The sequence below is a fragment of the Crinia signifera genome, chromosome 5, assembly GCF_055691185.1.
Source record: "Crinia signifera chromosome 5, ASM5569118v1, whole genome shotgun sequence".
NCBI classification, from domain to species: Eukaryota; Metazoa; Chordata; class Amphibia; order Anura; family Myobatrachidae; genus Crinia; species Crinia signifera.
The window spans coordinates 51,984,852-52,000,230 of record NC_139221.1 but is presented as its reverse complement, the minus strand read 5'-3'; the positions used below and the strand labels follow the sequence as shown (position 1 = coordinate 52,000,230).

At 48.6% G+C, this 15,379-nt stretch overlaps 1 protein-coding gene across 6 annotated transcripts in view; it reads right to left on the bottom strand.

Annotated features, from left to right (window-relative positions):
• Window positions 1–10,332: 10,332 nt before the first annotated feature.
• CSPP1 (centrosome and spindle pole associated protein 1) overlaps window positions 10,333–15,379 on the bottom strand; it is a 76,014-nt gene continuing 70,967 nt past the window's right edge. For all 6 annotated transcript variants that reach the window (XM_083187211.1, XM_083187212.1, XM_083187213.1 and 3 more), the window contains 3 exons: window positions 14,056–14,147; window positions 12,692–12,845; window positions 10,333–12,183 (listed from right to left, as the gene is read on the bottom strand). In XM_083187211.1, coding sequence (XP_083043337.1) covers window positions 11,957–12,183; window positions 12,692–12,845; window positions 14,056–14,147 — 473 coding nt within the window. In that variant the 3' untranslated portion in view covers window positions 10,333–11,956. The remainder of the gene's footprint in view (window positions 12,184–12,691; window positions 12,846–14,055; window positions 14,148–15,379) is intronic.

Here is a 15,379-nt window from a genome sequence, read left to right as displayed (position 1 = left end):
GATGAGTCATGTTCTCTGCTTCATTGAATGGATGGATGTTGGTGCATCAGGTAAGAAACATTGGAACAAACACCCTGCCACCATTGATGGAAGAAAACCAAACTGGTGGCAGCAGCAGCGTTACTGTCTGGGGAATGTTTTAGTGGTATTCTCTGGGACCACTCATCCACGTGGAGGCACTATAGAACGATTTGGTTATGAGCCCATCCATGATCATTGTCTTCCCAGGGGAAGATGGGATATTTCCTTCATGCCATTGGTGGCCACTGGGACAGTGGAAGGGGGCGGAGCCATGGCGACAGGCACCAAGTAGCTAACACTTTAGTGGTGCAGCCCAGGCCCCTCCTTCCCCACACTCCATCCTAGGTCAGTTTTTTCTTGGTGCCTAGGAGCACGGGCACATTTTTAAGTAGCTGCTGCAGTTTTCTGCAGCGTTTTTTAAAGAACATTTTTTTTTTTTTTTTTTTACTCTTGCGGTGAGCAAGCCGGGTGGACCACCCAGGCTGCTCACCTGCTCCGGAGCCAGCTCGTCGTGAACTGCCACGGACCTGCAGGCTGGGTCCCAGCACAGAGGGACCGTGCGCCACGGAGCAGGTAAGCCGCACTTCCCCCCTCCCTCCCCACAGCACGCAGCGGTATCGCGGCTGGGGGAGACGCGAGGCAGAGAGGCTTCCCGATGGAAGCTTGACTCTGTCCCGCAACGGTGACCGCAGCGAGACGCTATGCAGGGTGGCTTCCCGAGGGAAGCTTGACTCTGTCTCGCAACGGTGACCGCTACTAGGCGTCTAGATGTAGATGCCGGAGGGAGGGAGCCCAGCGCACTTAGCCGCCGGGGGTTGGTGCGCTCCCGGCAGTTTCCTGGCAGTGACACTCGGTCCCCACAGGGGAAACCGAGGCCACTAGATCACTAGGGCTGTTTTTGTAGCGGTGGGGGGCGCCTTTTTTTTTTTTCTCAGCCCTGGCAAGGTTCCAGGAAGGGGGGAGGTCCCTCACTTCCTCCCCGCCCAATCCCCGGCAGGGAGCCTCTATATGAGTTCCCGCCGGGGACTGCCAGCGTCCCGTCCTGTTGGAAGCTTGACTCTGTCCGGCATCGGTGCAGCAGAGAGCAGCAGGAAGCAGCTTTTGTGTGGACACTGTGGCACCCTTCCTTCCCCGGTCTCCAGACGGGTCAGGTTGTACTGCATTGACACTGCACCCTTGAGGTGTTCAGTGCTGTGTTTTCACACCCCTCTCTATATAGGGGTTTTCTGTGCAAATCTCTCTATTCACTCTGTCTCCTGTATTGAAGTGTGATAGAGCATAGCCATGACTTCTAAGTCAGGCTCAAAGTCCACAAGACCCTCGCGGTCAGGGGACGCTCCTGCCCTGAGGGTCTTTAAGTGTGTTAGGTGCAAGGAGAATTTTTCTTCCACCTCGGCAGACCATGGGGGTGTGTGTACACGCTGTAATGGTGGGGACTCTGTGGATTCGGCCCCGTCCCAGGCATCCCATTCCGTGGAACCGGGTTGGGCGCAGGCCCTGACGGAACCATGAGGGACCTTGCTGGACAGCTAGCCGCTTCCCGTTCACACCCTCAGCCCCCACCAGTGTTGAGTCAGCCTTCGCAGGCGACTCCTCCACCAGCTCAACCGGCTCCGCTCACGCAGTCCCAGCCTCAGTTGCTGACGCTTGCGCCTGAGCCAGCTTGGGTACAGGGCATTTCTTCCTCAGTGCAGGGACTGGTTCAGGTTTCTTCTTCTCTACAGAACCTGCTGGGTGCCGCTAGCAAGCGCAAGAACCCCAGAGCCCGCACCCAGAGAGCTGAGACTATGGGGACGGATACTTCAGGGGACGACCAGGCTGACACAGATGACCCTGTTGACCCTGATGACCCTGACGAGGAGGCTACATCCCAGGACGAGGTTATGACTCAATCCAGGGTAGATGCGCTGGTGAAGGCGGTCCGCTCTTGCTTAAACATACAAGAGCCAGACCAGCCCCCTGCGGAGGAGGCACCCTCTTTTAAGCGCAAGAAGAGGGATCCGGCTGTTTTCCCATCTTTGACGCAGCTGGAGGGAGACCTGGCAAAGGCCTGGTCTTCTCCTAATAAGAAATTTACGATTTCTAAAAGGATGGTTTCTTCTTATCCCTTTCCGGCGGACGGGCGCACGAAATGGGAACGCCCGCCTCAGGTGGATTCCCACATAGCCCGGCTACTACCTTGCCTATTCCCACTGTGGCGGCTCAAAGGACCCCACTGATAGAAAGATGGAACATGTCTTTAAGTCTATCTTTACTCATGCGGGTACGCTTACTAGGCCAGCTTTGGCCTCGGCCTGGGTGGCTAGGGCGGTAGGCAAATGGGCAGATATGCTGACGGAGAACATTACGTCAGGCATACGCAGGTCGGAGCTGCTTTCTCTGGTGGACCATATCAGAGAAGCCTCCATGTATTTGGGCGAGGCGGCCCTGGACACGGCTACGTTAGCCTCTAGGATCTCGGCGTCTTCGGTTGCAGCCAGAAGAGCCTTGTGGCTCCGCACTTGGAATGCGGATGCAGAGTCCAAAAAGGCCCTGGAGGCCCTTCCTTTTGTGGGCGATATGCTTTTCGGTCCGGAGCTGGACAAGATTGTGACTACGGTAGCCACTTCCAAGACAGCCTTCCTCCCGTCGGCACCCTCTAAGCCGAAGCAGTCCTTTCGTTCCTTTCGGCCGCAGGGAAAGCCGAGGGGACAATCTTCAACAAGAAGCCGTCCTCCCAGGAGGGAGTCGTTTGGTAAGAACAGACAGTCCCAGTCTGGCAAACGTCAGCCTCCTAAGGCCCCTGAGAAGGCCTCCCAATGACTTGGGGACCCCTCAGGTCGACTCCCTGCCGGTAGGCGCTCGCCTCCTCCATTTTGCCAACAGGTGGAGGGAGACGACATCGGACAATTGGATTTTGAGTATAGTATCGGAATGATACTATCTCTCCTTCGACAGGCGTCCGCCGACCCGATTCTTTATCACGGGGCGCCCAGCCTGTCCTCTGAAGGCGGAGGCTCTCAACGCCTCCATTCAGACTCTTCTCCAGTCTCAGGTGATAGAAGTGGTTCCTCCTCAGCTGAGGGGCCACGGCTATTACTCCAATTTATTCCTGATCGGGAAGCCGGATGGTTCATTCCGACCAATCCTGAATCTCAAGGACCTCAATGGTTACTTCAACATTCCACGGTTTCGCATGGAGTCCCTCCGGTCCATTCTACAGGCAATGGAGCCGGGGGATTTCATGGTATCTCTGGACATCAGAGATGCATACCTGCATGTTCCGATACATCCGGATCACCGCAAGTACCTCCGGTTTGCAACCAAGGATCTTCATGTCCAATTTCGGGCTCTACCCTTCGGAATCTCTACAGCACCAAGAGTCTTTACGAAGGTGATGGGAGTTATGGCAGCCTTCCTTCGCCTCCAAGGAGTGCGGATTCTGCCTTATCTGGACGACCTTCTGATTCTGGGACAGTCCAGGGAACTACTGCTGCAACACCTAGGCCTTACGCTGGACCTGCGCCAGGCTCACGGTTGGCTAGTGAACTGGCGCAAGTCCAACCTGGAACCCTCCCAGGAGATGATACATCTGGGAGCGCGTCTGGATTCCCAGGCCCAGAGGGTCTATCTTCCAGACAAGAAGCGGCTGGCTTTGCAGGCCCTCTTACGAGGGTTTCTCAAGCACAGGAGAGTCTCTCTTCATCTGTGTATGAAGATTTTGGGCAAGATGGTCTCGTGCTTCGAGATGGTGGAATTTGCCCAATTTCACTCTCGACCGTTGCAGCACCAGATCCTCAAGTATTGGAACCGTTCACCACAGGCTCTGAAGAGGCAGGAGGTAGTACTCTCAAGAGGTTCGACTATCGTTGCTCTGGTGGCTCAAGCCATGTCACCTGTCCATGGGACGGCCCTTCCTAGTCTCCGACTGGGTACTCTTGACGACAGATGCCAGCCTCAGGGGCTGGGGAGCGGTGGTGGAGGACCGATCCTACCAGGGAGTTTGGTCCCACCAGGAGTCGCGGTTGCCGATCAATATTCTAGAGCTCAGGGCGATCTACTTAGCCCTTCTCCAGGCGGCCCCCCTGATTTGCTCTCGTGCAGTCAAGGTACAGACAGACAACGCCACGGCGGTGGCGTACATCAATCACCAGGGGGGAACTCGGAGCAGAGCAGCCTTTCTGGAGGTACAGCCAATTCTTCGATGGGCAGAACGTCACCTCTTGGCATTGTCGGCAGTGTACATTCCCGGCGTCGAAAGCTGGGAAGACTTTCTGAGCCGCCAAGAGATCCACTCCGGAGAATGGTCTCTTCATCCGGAGGTGTTTCACTCTCTAACCCTTCGTTGGGGAAGGCCTCAGATAGACCTCCTGGCATCCCGGTGGAATCACAAGTTGCCTTGCTACGGGTCCAGGACTCGGGATCCAGGCGCATTTCTGGTCGACGCTCTGTCGGCACCTTGGCCGTTCGATCTGGCGTACGCCTTCCCGCCTGTGGCGCTTCTTCCTCAGTTCCTAAGAAGACTCAAGCGGGAACGGGTAAGGGTAATCCTGGTGGCCCCAAACTGGCCACGCAGGGCCTGGTATGCCGATCTCCTGCTCATGGCGGAGGAACCTCAGTGGCGGTTACCTCTCCGACCAGACCTTCTGTCTCAGGGACCCTGTCAACATCCCAACCTAGCTCGTCTCGGTTTGACGGCTTGGCTCTTGAGAGGGAGATCTTAAGAGACAGGGGGTTCTCAGATTCTGTGATAAGAACCATGATAGCGGCCAGGAAGCCGTCTTCAGCAAGAGTCTACTACAGGATCTGGAGTTCTTTCTTTCGCTGGTGTGAAGAGCACAAGAAGAATCCAAGGAGGTTCTCGTTGCCCAAGGTTTTGGCCTTCTTGCAGTCGGGAGTGGATTTGGGCCTTCAACATTCCACTTTGAAGGTTCAGGTCTCTGCGCTCTCGGTTCTGTTTCAGAGGCGCATTGCGACAAGACCGGAGGTTCGCACTTTCCTCCAGGGGGTCATGCACGTGACTCCTCCCTTTCGGAGTCCCTTAGTTCCGTGGGATCTACCTTTGGTTCTGAAAGCTCTTCAGGTGGCTCCATTTGAGCCACTGGAGTCAGTGGAGTTGCGTTGGCTTTCATGGAAGGTGTGTTTCCTTCTGGCAATTGCGTCAGCTAGGCGGGTCTCTGATTTGACCGCTCTATCTTGTAAGCCACCGTTTTTGGTTTTCCACCAAGATCGGGCAGTTCTCCGTACCAGGTTGGGTTACCTGCCAAAGGTGGTATCCAGGTTTCACGTAAACCAGGAAATCGTGGTTCCTTCTTTCCAGGATTCAAGAGGTGGAGAGGCTCTTGATGTGGTTCGGGCCCTTTGCATCTATGTGGATAGGACCAGGGAGATTAGAAGAACAGAAGCTTTGTTTGTTCTTTATGATCATCAGAAGCGGGGTTGGCCCGCATCCAAACAGTCCATTGCCAGGTGGTTGCGGCTTACGGTTCAGCAGGCATACCTCCTGGCGAATAGGCCAGCGCCAGCAGGGCTCACGGCCCATTCCACTCGCTCGGTAGGATCATCGTGGGCTGCGGCTTCCGGAGTCTCCGCAGAGCAGCTGTGCCGCGCAGCCACATGGTCTTCCATGCACACTTTTATACGCCACTACAGGTTTGATACTTTCACCGAGGTCGACTCTGCGTTTGGCCGTGGCGTTCTTTCTGCAGCTCAGGAGCGTTCCCTCCCGTGAGGGGACAGCGGTGGGACGTCCCACTGTCCCAGTGGCCACCAATGGCATGAAGGAAATAAGGGGATTTTTGTCCTTACCTGGAAAATCCTTATTTCTGAATCCTTTGGTGGACACTGGTCGCCCGCCCAGCCCCTGATCGGCTGATGGGTTGGTTTTAGGGAAAGCTCTTGTTCATGGTAATACAAGATCTCTCTTTTTCTTTTCTCTCATTCTCTCCTTTCCTGTGCTCCTAAGTCCGGTGGTAGTCTAAACTGACCTAGGATGGAGTGTGGGGAAGGAGGGGCCTGGGCTGCACCACTAAAGTGTTAGCTACTTGGTGTCTGTCGCCATGGCTCCGCCCCCTTCCACTGTCCCAGTGTCCACCAAAGGATTCAGAAATAAGGATTTTCCAGGTAAGGACAAAAATCCCCTTTTTCCAGTAAGACGATGAGACGTGACACAGCTTGAAATTTTCTACAGTTGTTGGATGAGCTCAACCAAGACTTCCAAGTACTTCCCTGACCCCCTTAATTCACCGGACTTGAACCTAATTGATCATCTATGGGACCAACTAGATCATTGTGTTCTCTCTATGGATCCTCTGCCCTGCACCCTCCGGCAGCTGTGGGATATACCGCAGTCAGCATAGCTCCAGATACCTGTGCCATCACCCTCCGGCAGCTGTGGGATACACCGCAGTCAGCATAGCTCCAGATACCTGTGCCATCACCCTCCGGCAGCTGTGGGATACACCACAGTCAGCATAGCTCCAGATACCTGTGCCATCACCCTCCGGCAGCTGTGGGATACACCACAGTCAGCATAGCTCCAGATACCTGTGCCATCACCCTCCGGCAGCTGTGGGATACACCGCAGTCAGCATAGCTCCAGATACCTGTGCCATCACCCTCCGGCAGCTGTGGGATACACCGCAGTCAGCATAGCTCCAGATACCTGTGCTATCACCCTCCGGAAGCTGTGGGATACACCGCAGTCAGCATAGCTCCAGATACCTGTGCTATCACCCTCCGGAAGCTGTGGGATACACCGCAGTCAGCATAGCTCCAGATACCTGTGCCATCACCCTCCGGAAGCTGTGGGATACACCGCAGTCAGCATAGCTCCTGATACCAGCACCTTATTGAGTCACTCCCAGTATGTCTAGCTGCTGTCCGTGCTGCACACGGCGGTTACACTGGCTGTTAGCTGGTGGTGGTCATAATAATGTGATTCCACTGTGTATGTAATTACTGAAATGACAGCTTGTGATAAATTGTCCATTCAAGTGACGGTTCTATAATACACTTTTTATTCAAATATTAGGTAGCCTGCACAGGATTTATTAAAATATTGAAATGTGTCTAAGTGGAGTACACTGGCCTTGAGTGTTTCCATGACTAGTGCTGCCTTCCCCTCAGCCTTGTAAAGGATCTTCTCCCTTGGATGAGTTAGAAGATAACTGGTGGGCACTGGACTTAACCAGGAACCTGAGAGGGATGTAGTCAAAAGACTTGACAAAAACAATGTCAACAGTTATGATGTTGACATGTGAAATGTTAATATTAGGGTTAGGATGAGGGCCAGGGGGTTTGGAAGGGATATGGTCATTGGGTCACCAGCATGATGGTCGACAGTCATTAGGTCGAAATGGGTTAGGTCGACGGTCAAAAGGTTGACGTTGCTTTTAACTTTTTTGAGCCAACATGTGCCGACAGTCGGTATTTCATGCCCAACCATCCACTAGGGTGTGGTGGGAGAATAAAATAGTGTGCCGAGCCCAAAAGCATTGCGAGCCATGCGAGGGGACGCAGTGCACTTTAACCTGTGTCCATGTCGACTTCGTCAATATTCGGGTCAAAAAAACAGTGAAAAACCCCATGTCGAACTTTTGACTGTCGACCTAATGACCACGTTGACCTAGACTCGTGGACCTAATGGTGTCAACCTAATGACTGTGGACAAACTTGCTGGTGACCAACTGATCCGCACCCAATTCAGAACAGGCTGTGTATTTGGTGGGGGGGGGGGAGAATTACGTTTAGGCACTAAAGCAGGGGTGGGGAATAAATGGCACTCCAGCTGTTAATGAACTACACATATCAGCATAGCCAAATAGCGATTCTGGGATGTCAAGTACATCACCAGCTGGAGGGTCACTTATTGCCCACCCCTGCACTAAAGGGAGGATTAAGGTAGGCGAGAAAGGTTCCCTGGAATGCTGGAGCATTGACTGTCTGGTTATGGGTCATAGGGTCTACACTTATAAGATCGACAGTCAATAGGTTGACACATGAAAAGGTTGACATACCTTAGGTCGACATGAGTTTTTCACGTTGTTGGGGTCTGTCAACATAAACACGATATAAGTGTTCCGCTTCACTCGCCATGTTTCGGGTACACTGTTAATTCCGCTTGGATGGCAAAGTAGAAAAAAAAGTGAAAAACTCATGTCGACTGTTTCCATGTGGATATATTGCAACCTTTTCCATGTTGACTTAAGGTACCTTTTCACGTGTCAAGCTATGGCCTGTCGGCCTATTGACTGTTGACCGTATTAGTGTTGATCTGCCGATTGTCTGCCACAGCAGCAGCCAGATGAGCCACCACTGGGCCACCAGGGGGCAATGTTACATTCTACCCATTTTGTTGTTGGAATTTATCGTCTGAATGGAGAGTGAGATGATTTCACCTGTGCAGCAATGTATGGACCAATGAGCTGTGGGTGATGTACACAAAGTAAGTTATGAAGCCTTCAGAACTCATTTTTTTTGCATAACAGCTTTATTTATTTCTATGTATTCACTACCGCCTTGTGCACTTAAGTTCATGATAAATCACATTCACCCTGTGAAGATTATTCTTTTTATAGCGAGGTTGGTGGTTTGTAGTAGGTAGAAGCAAAACGGATCCATATCAAAGCGTCCAGGGAAAGAACTCTAGGGCCAAGTACATTTTGAACAGATTTTTAAACAATACAATCTGCAATTGTAAATTACCAATTCGTCAGAAGCGGAGAACTTAATCTTTTGAATGGTAGCTCATTTATGGACTTTGGTTAAGGATGAAGGGAGAAAAAGGGATGGAAATTTCTGCACGGGCCACCTAGTAAGTTTTATTTCTTTTTCCTCAAATTTTAGACATACCTCAGGAGGAGCCCTTCCCCTCCTATGACAGATAAGCGGTCTTGGTCTCTAGGCGACCCGGACTGCACAGACAAGGAAGGCGCCTGTGTATAGAGGCCTCTGCTGCAATCACGCTGCCTTTGTATGCCCCAACTCTTAAGGTGGCCATACATCAGAAAGGCCGCTCTTAATCGTGATTGTGTCCAATTTCCCTTCAACTCCCCAGCAGTCCTTGGTGGTTTTTGGACACACAATGTACTCACAATCTGTCATACAATCCATCATACAACCCATCTGCTGCATGATTGTATGATTGATGCTTCCTTTAAATAGGGGGCTGGCTTGCTAGGATCAAAAGGTTACGAGTAGCAAAAATCCTGTCTGCTGTTAAACCATTATTGAATCGCCTGAATGCAGCAATCCTCTGAAAACTGTTTTCAGAGTAGTGACAGAATCGTGCAAAAGGACGTCCACCGCTCTTTTCAGCCACCCGCCCATCTGCCGCTGGAAACTTCTGAGGCTCACAGCGTCTTCACTGCCACAGGCCGCCTGGGAGCTGCACCTCTCTTCTCTGCCAGTCAGGGAGGGAGTGTCACATGACTCTGGTTGTATGAACCATCTAAAGACTAAAAAGCACATACAATCTGCTCCCAATCCTGATTTTGTTGCTTCCCCACATGTTCTGTATTTTTGTACATGACCCCCTTAGTAGTAGTAGTAGTCCGTTTATTTATAAGGCGCCACAAAGTGTCCGCAGCGCCGTACATAGCAAACAACAAAAAAACAAATTAGTGTGATATTGTTGTATTTTAACCTAAAATGTAACACAAATATATTTTTATCGTCCCTGTTGTCTGTGCCATCCTAAAAAGGTGCCATTGGTTATCTATTGAGCTCTGGTTCTTACATCCAGAAACATCACAAGCCGGTAACACAGATCTTATTGTGTAAGAAACAACTTATCACTGTCACATACTGTACCTAGAATACTTCTACATGAAGAATTCTGAGACTTATTATTATTATTATTACTATTAACTTGTAACTTCCCACAAAGTGACAGCTGTGTAATACGAGTGAACATGACAATGTAACATATGTAAAATAATAAAACATGTATTTTGTGTAAAACCACTGGGCACAATGATATAGATAAAGCACAAAACATACACAGTAAAATCAGAGAGCGAGTAGACGGAGTGACTGATCAATGGCTGTAACCTGAAGTTGGAAGCAGGTTGTGAGGGGCCAGCACACAATCCGCCATCATATGGGCAAATATGGCAGATGCACTGACAGCGACTATGGAATTATGACATCACCCTGGCCAGGAGAGTGGAGATACTATGGGGAAGATGTTATGTACGCTGCAATGCTTTCAGGTGTTCCCACTCGTCGTCTCTCCGCATAGCATGCAATGCTGGATAATCAGGACAGTTGTATAACGAATGTAAATTGCTCAGATTGTTAAGACATTTTGAAAAATAAGACAGACATCTATTTCAAGATAATAAAATATATATTTATTACGTTAGAAAATACTTCATTACAACATCCTTTAGAGTCCACAAAAAAATTAAAACAGTAAAAAAACAAATTGTTTCAGTGCACAACAAAAGGTAAACAAATTGTGAAACATGTTTGTACATAAATAAATAAATTATCGCCATAGAGCTAATATTAGCCTGTGAGCAACCTGGGAGAGGGTCTCGCACCAGAGACTGCTCCGGTGGATATTGGAAGGAATAGAACAGTTCATACAGATATAATGGAGATAATAGTCAGATATGTCTCCCGCTGCATTTCAAGTATGTGGTATCAAAATACTATACTGCTCAGAGGTGTGCAGCCGGTGGTTCTCCAGGTTGTGTTGCACTACAAATACCAGCAAAGCTTATGCATCCAGTAGGAACTAAGGATCCGATTCAGGTCTGATTTCGTCCCCGTCCCCGCTGGTGGGTGTCTGCGCTTGAGCAATAAATGCGCATCTGCAAACCCCCAGAGCGAATGCCTTTGGTGAGTTTTTCCCCTTCGGGGCGTTTGCAAATTGATCACAGGCGGGGGGGAGGGATCTGGTCGCTGGGGTCCACTCAACAATTCATGGGTGTTCCCACAAAAACGGTGGGTGCGCCCATGGAAATGCTGGTCGAACACCTGCCTGCTTGGGCAGACGGATGAAGTCACATGATGTCAGCTACCACCCTGCCGGGAAGCCTGCGTCGGCAAAGTATAGGCTTACTTTTATTTACCAACAGAGGAGAAATCCTTCCATGGTGGGCAACCACTGAAGGACTTCTCCTCTGTGCGGGGGCATACGAGGGGATGTGTAAGGGTGCACATCCGCTCGCATCATAGCTCGATGATCTGGACATCAGGGCTCCCGCATGTTCAGCGAGGTAGCATTTACTGGCTTGCTAGGCAGTGAATACAAACAGCCTAGCAAGATGGTCTGAATTACCCCCTTAGGCTTTTGTGATCGGACTCGGATAAATGAATGTTCATGATGATCAGAATAGCTGCCTCTGCTATGTCTAGGTAATGGTACAACTTAAAGGCTCCGCCAAGATGGCTGGCAGACTGCACCCAGATGTACATTGGAGAGAAGCTCGTGCATGTTCCTCTGTCAGACACACTGTAGGTCTATATGAGCACTGTACACTGTACGCCATTCCCACTGAACCACAAGTTACAGAACAGTAAGGATCAGCCGGGGCACAAGGTCATGTGTACAAGCTCTGTAGCAGCGTCAAGGAGAAATCAGAACCAAGGCGGAAAATCAGAAGATTTTGAAAAACCTTAAAAAAGGTTCATTGTCTATTTCTCAATTGAAACTCACTTCACAAAAATAGCTATTAAACTTCATTTCTATTTTAAATAAATGTATATTTGTTTCTTTTTATGCTACATTCATTATAAGCAACAACAAAAGGAAAGTGCTTTAGTGATCAACATTCAACCTCCTTTATTAAGACAGAAAGGTGCGGTCAGCTCTGTGCTAAGTGGTCGCATCTAAGAAATGAGAAGTAAAAATTGTGCTTTTCTTTTCTGGTCCTCCCAAAAAGAGAGTAATAGTTCATTTTGGGAAATGGAAGAGGTCTCAGATCAGCGCTTACACTACGGACCGTTAGCCATGCGCAGTAGACAGGCCCTGCCAGTTAAAGGTTAAGGCGTTGTCATTGGTCAGTCTGTCCTGGCTCGTTTGTCCAGCCATGAACCTTTTGAGTGTCTCTGATGTGCCAGGACGCATCCATGGATCAGTCGCCACCGTGTCCACCGAATGAGGTCTCGGATTAGCTTTTGGAGGGTACTGTTGCAAGATGTCTTCTGCATTTCCAAAGTCAACAGAATCATCTTAAAAGGCAATAATAGCAATGTTACAGTGCATAGCAGACATGCAACACATGTGTATATCGGGTAGTAGATGTCATGGCAGTGTCAGGATATTGCAATGTATACCATTAGCAACAGAGGTCATTTTCCTCCACATAATGGCCCTCATTCAGATCTGATCGCAGTACAAATTTGTTCTCAAAATGGGAAAAAACCATGTGCACTGCAGGTGGGGCAGATTTAAGATGCGCAGAGAGAGTTAGATTTGGGTGGGGTGGGTTGAAACTGAAATCTAAATTGCAGTGTAAAAATAATGCAGCCCGTATTTACCCTGCACAGAAACAAAATAACTCACACAAATCTAACTCTCTCTGCACATGTTACATCTGCCCCACCTGCAGTGCACATGGTTTTGCCCATTTTGAGAACAAATTTGTCCTGCGATCAGATCTGAATAAGGGCCAATATGTATTTTGATAGTTTGGTTGATAATGAGAGTCTTTATGTAGAACAGTGGTGCTATTCCTACCTATGCTCACTCTGCTTTTCTGGAGGTTATTTAGCCTTCTAAGTCGCTCCTCGTTCCTTGTCTGCAGTTCATCAACGTTGAAGCTACCGGCTGAGTTCACTGAGAAGCGATCCGGCTGATGTAAGAGTAAGGGAGGCACTGGAGAAATTTCATTCTGTTGATATATATAAATCTGGGCTTTAAAAAATCATCAGATAATTTGGTAAGCCATTCAATAAAAAACATACTTAAAGCGGTTGGGAATATGTTTATAAACGCCAAGTCCATAGCCTCGAGCACACTATGCGATCCCATCGGCTGTGGGGATGCTGCAGAATGGCCCTCATTGACGATGCGCTCCCTAGTCTGTACATAGGAGCGCGCATTGTCTATTTATTAGGCAGAGCATACATACAGAGTGATATAATGAACATTTTGGGTGAAAAGGGCTAAAATTAGCAATCTCACTCCTTATAGCGCCAGTCTGTAAAGACCTTTAAGGTGCCCACAGACGCTACAATTGTACTGTGCTATGCGTTTTTGACTGTACAATGGTTCCATACAATTTTTCTTCCAGCTTGCTATGAGATGTGCACTTGGATGCATGTGATGAACCCATGTTTGTAATGTTAAATTTCAGATGTAGTCTAAAAAGTATGTGCAGCACATACTTTTTTAGACATACAATATCGGGCTCCAGGGAACATAAACACCATCCAATAATTGTACATAAGATGCAATTTGTGCTTAAAAAGTACAAAACGCATTCGATAATTGTAGCGTCTGTGGGCACCTTTACACTCTGGAGCCCTCGCTCTGCTCTCAGAAAAGAGGAATAGAGAACGCATATACCCAGAATATGCTCCTGCTTAGAAGGGGCCCAGTTCTGCATCTAGGACCCTACCTTTCCCTGATGACAGTAGCCACTTAGTGCTGAGTCATATGATAAGCAGAAGAACATGCCACCTAGTTGGATAGTTGGCAATGAGGTGGCGCATCCAGTACCGATCTCCTGTGCAATGCAGTGTCTGTCTCACTCCCAGTCTCTCTCATTCACGGATTGGTTGTCTTAAGCTGAGCAATCTCTTTTAAATATTGTATTATATCATCTAGAGATGTTGCTTCATTATAGAGTACACCACTAAAAGTATTGGCTTTCAAAACTGAATATATTCTAGAAATTATGGAGAGAAAATTGTTACTAACTGTGAGGCGCATGACCGGCTTTAACCTTCGTTGTTTAGTATTTCCCTAAAATGGCAACTGAAGACGGCAAATACTAATAAGCTGACGAGTGAAACGGATCTCCCTGTGTAACAGGAACACATTACTCAAAAACTGATCATAATTGCCAAATGTATCTCATTCAAGTGAAAGCATCTTACATCAAAGTCCAAGGCGTTGTGCTTGTGTCTCCTGCGCCCTCTGGCTGAAGGCAATGGCTCAGCGATGGCAGTATATGGTTCACCATCTTCTCCTTAAAAAAAAAAAAAAAAGAGAAAAATATCTTTTCAATACAATGGTCATATTATAGCTAGGAACCAGGAAGGACACCAAGGGGCTCATGTAGTGTTGGAGAGTGCAGGGCACAATAGCTTCCATCTACTTCCTGTGCACACATTCACCCACAGGAAGTCACTTGGAGACCATTGAAACTTTATACAGCAGGTCAGAAACGCACAGGCCCCCAGACAAGAAGCATGGAGCTCAGGTCACCTGGATGTGTTGCTACAAATCTACGCCAACTTTTATATGCTCAACCTTCTATATAGAAACACACTAATGGGAGTAATGACATAGTGGAGTTGAATATGTGTTTGTGGTAGTTTTTAGGGAGCTGTAATGGGGATGGTGAATTAGGTGATATTATAACATGTTTGTTGTAGGTCTGGGAATAAGTAATGGTAGCTTGCAGCATCGACACAGCTGTAGTATAATGTTTGTGTTATTTGACTGTAGATCGGTGGTTCCCAACCCTGGTCCTCAAGTACCCCCAACAGTGCAGGTTTTCCAGGTCACCCGGCAGGTGCACTCATTATTCAGGCACATTTAAAGAGATCCACAGGTAGAGCTAATTATGTAACCTGTGATTCTGTGTGGAGACCTGGAAACCGTGCACTGTTGGGGGTAGTTGAAGACCAGGGTTGGGAACCACTGCTGTAGATGATTATTTATATTTTGATATACCTGTGTCAGGTTGTGGTTGGTTTGTTGTGGTGCATCATGTACATTGCCATGTGCTTCGCTTTTGTTACGGTAATAATGTCTTTATAACAATGACCTGGGACTTGTAGTCCAACAATGGTTGAAGGGCCTGTTATTGTCCACCCCTGCCTTAAATGGATAGGAAAGTGAAGTGTGTCTGAATAAGTCGGTGTAATGTGGTGGTGAAGACGGAAAGGAAAGTGAATGATGCTGGAGTAATGGAGGAGTTTAGAGACTGTGAATTTTTGGCCTGGTGTCTGAGGATGTTGGATTATAAGACAATATGGCCACTGTACATGAGTCTATAGAATTGTGTTTTACTTCATTTACAAAAAGGCTCCACACAAAGGAATATGTAGTATCCCACCTCCACACTAAAGCTGGGTACACACCTACAGATTTATCTGCCCAGTCTGTCTGGTGGTAATAGAATATATGGGAGCATATGACAGTCAACCCTTTGCTCCCAAATGTAGGAAAATAGACAAAAATGATTGTTCATAT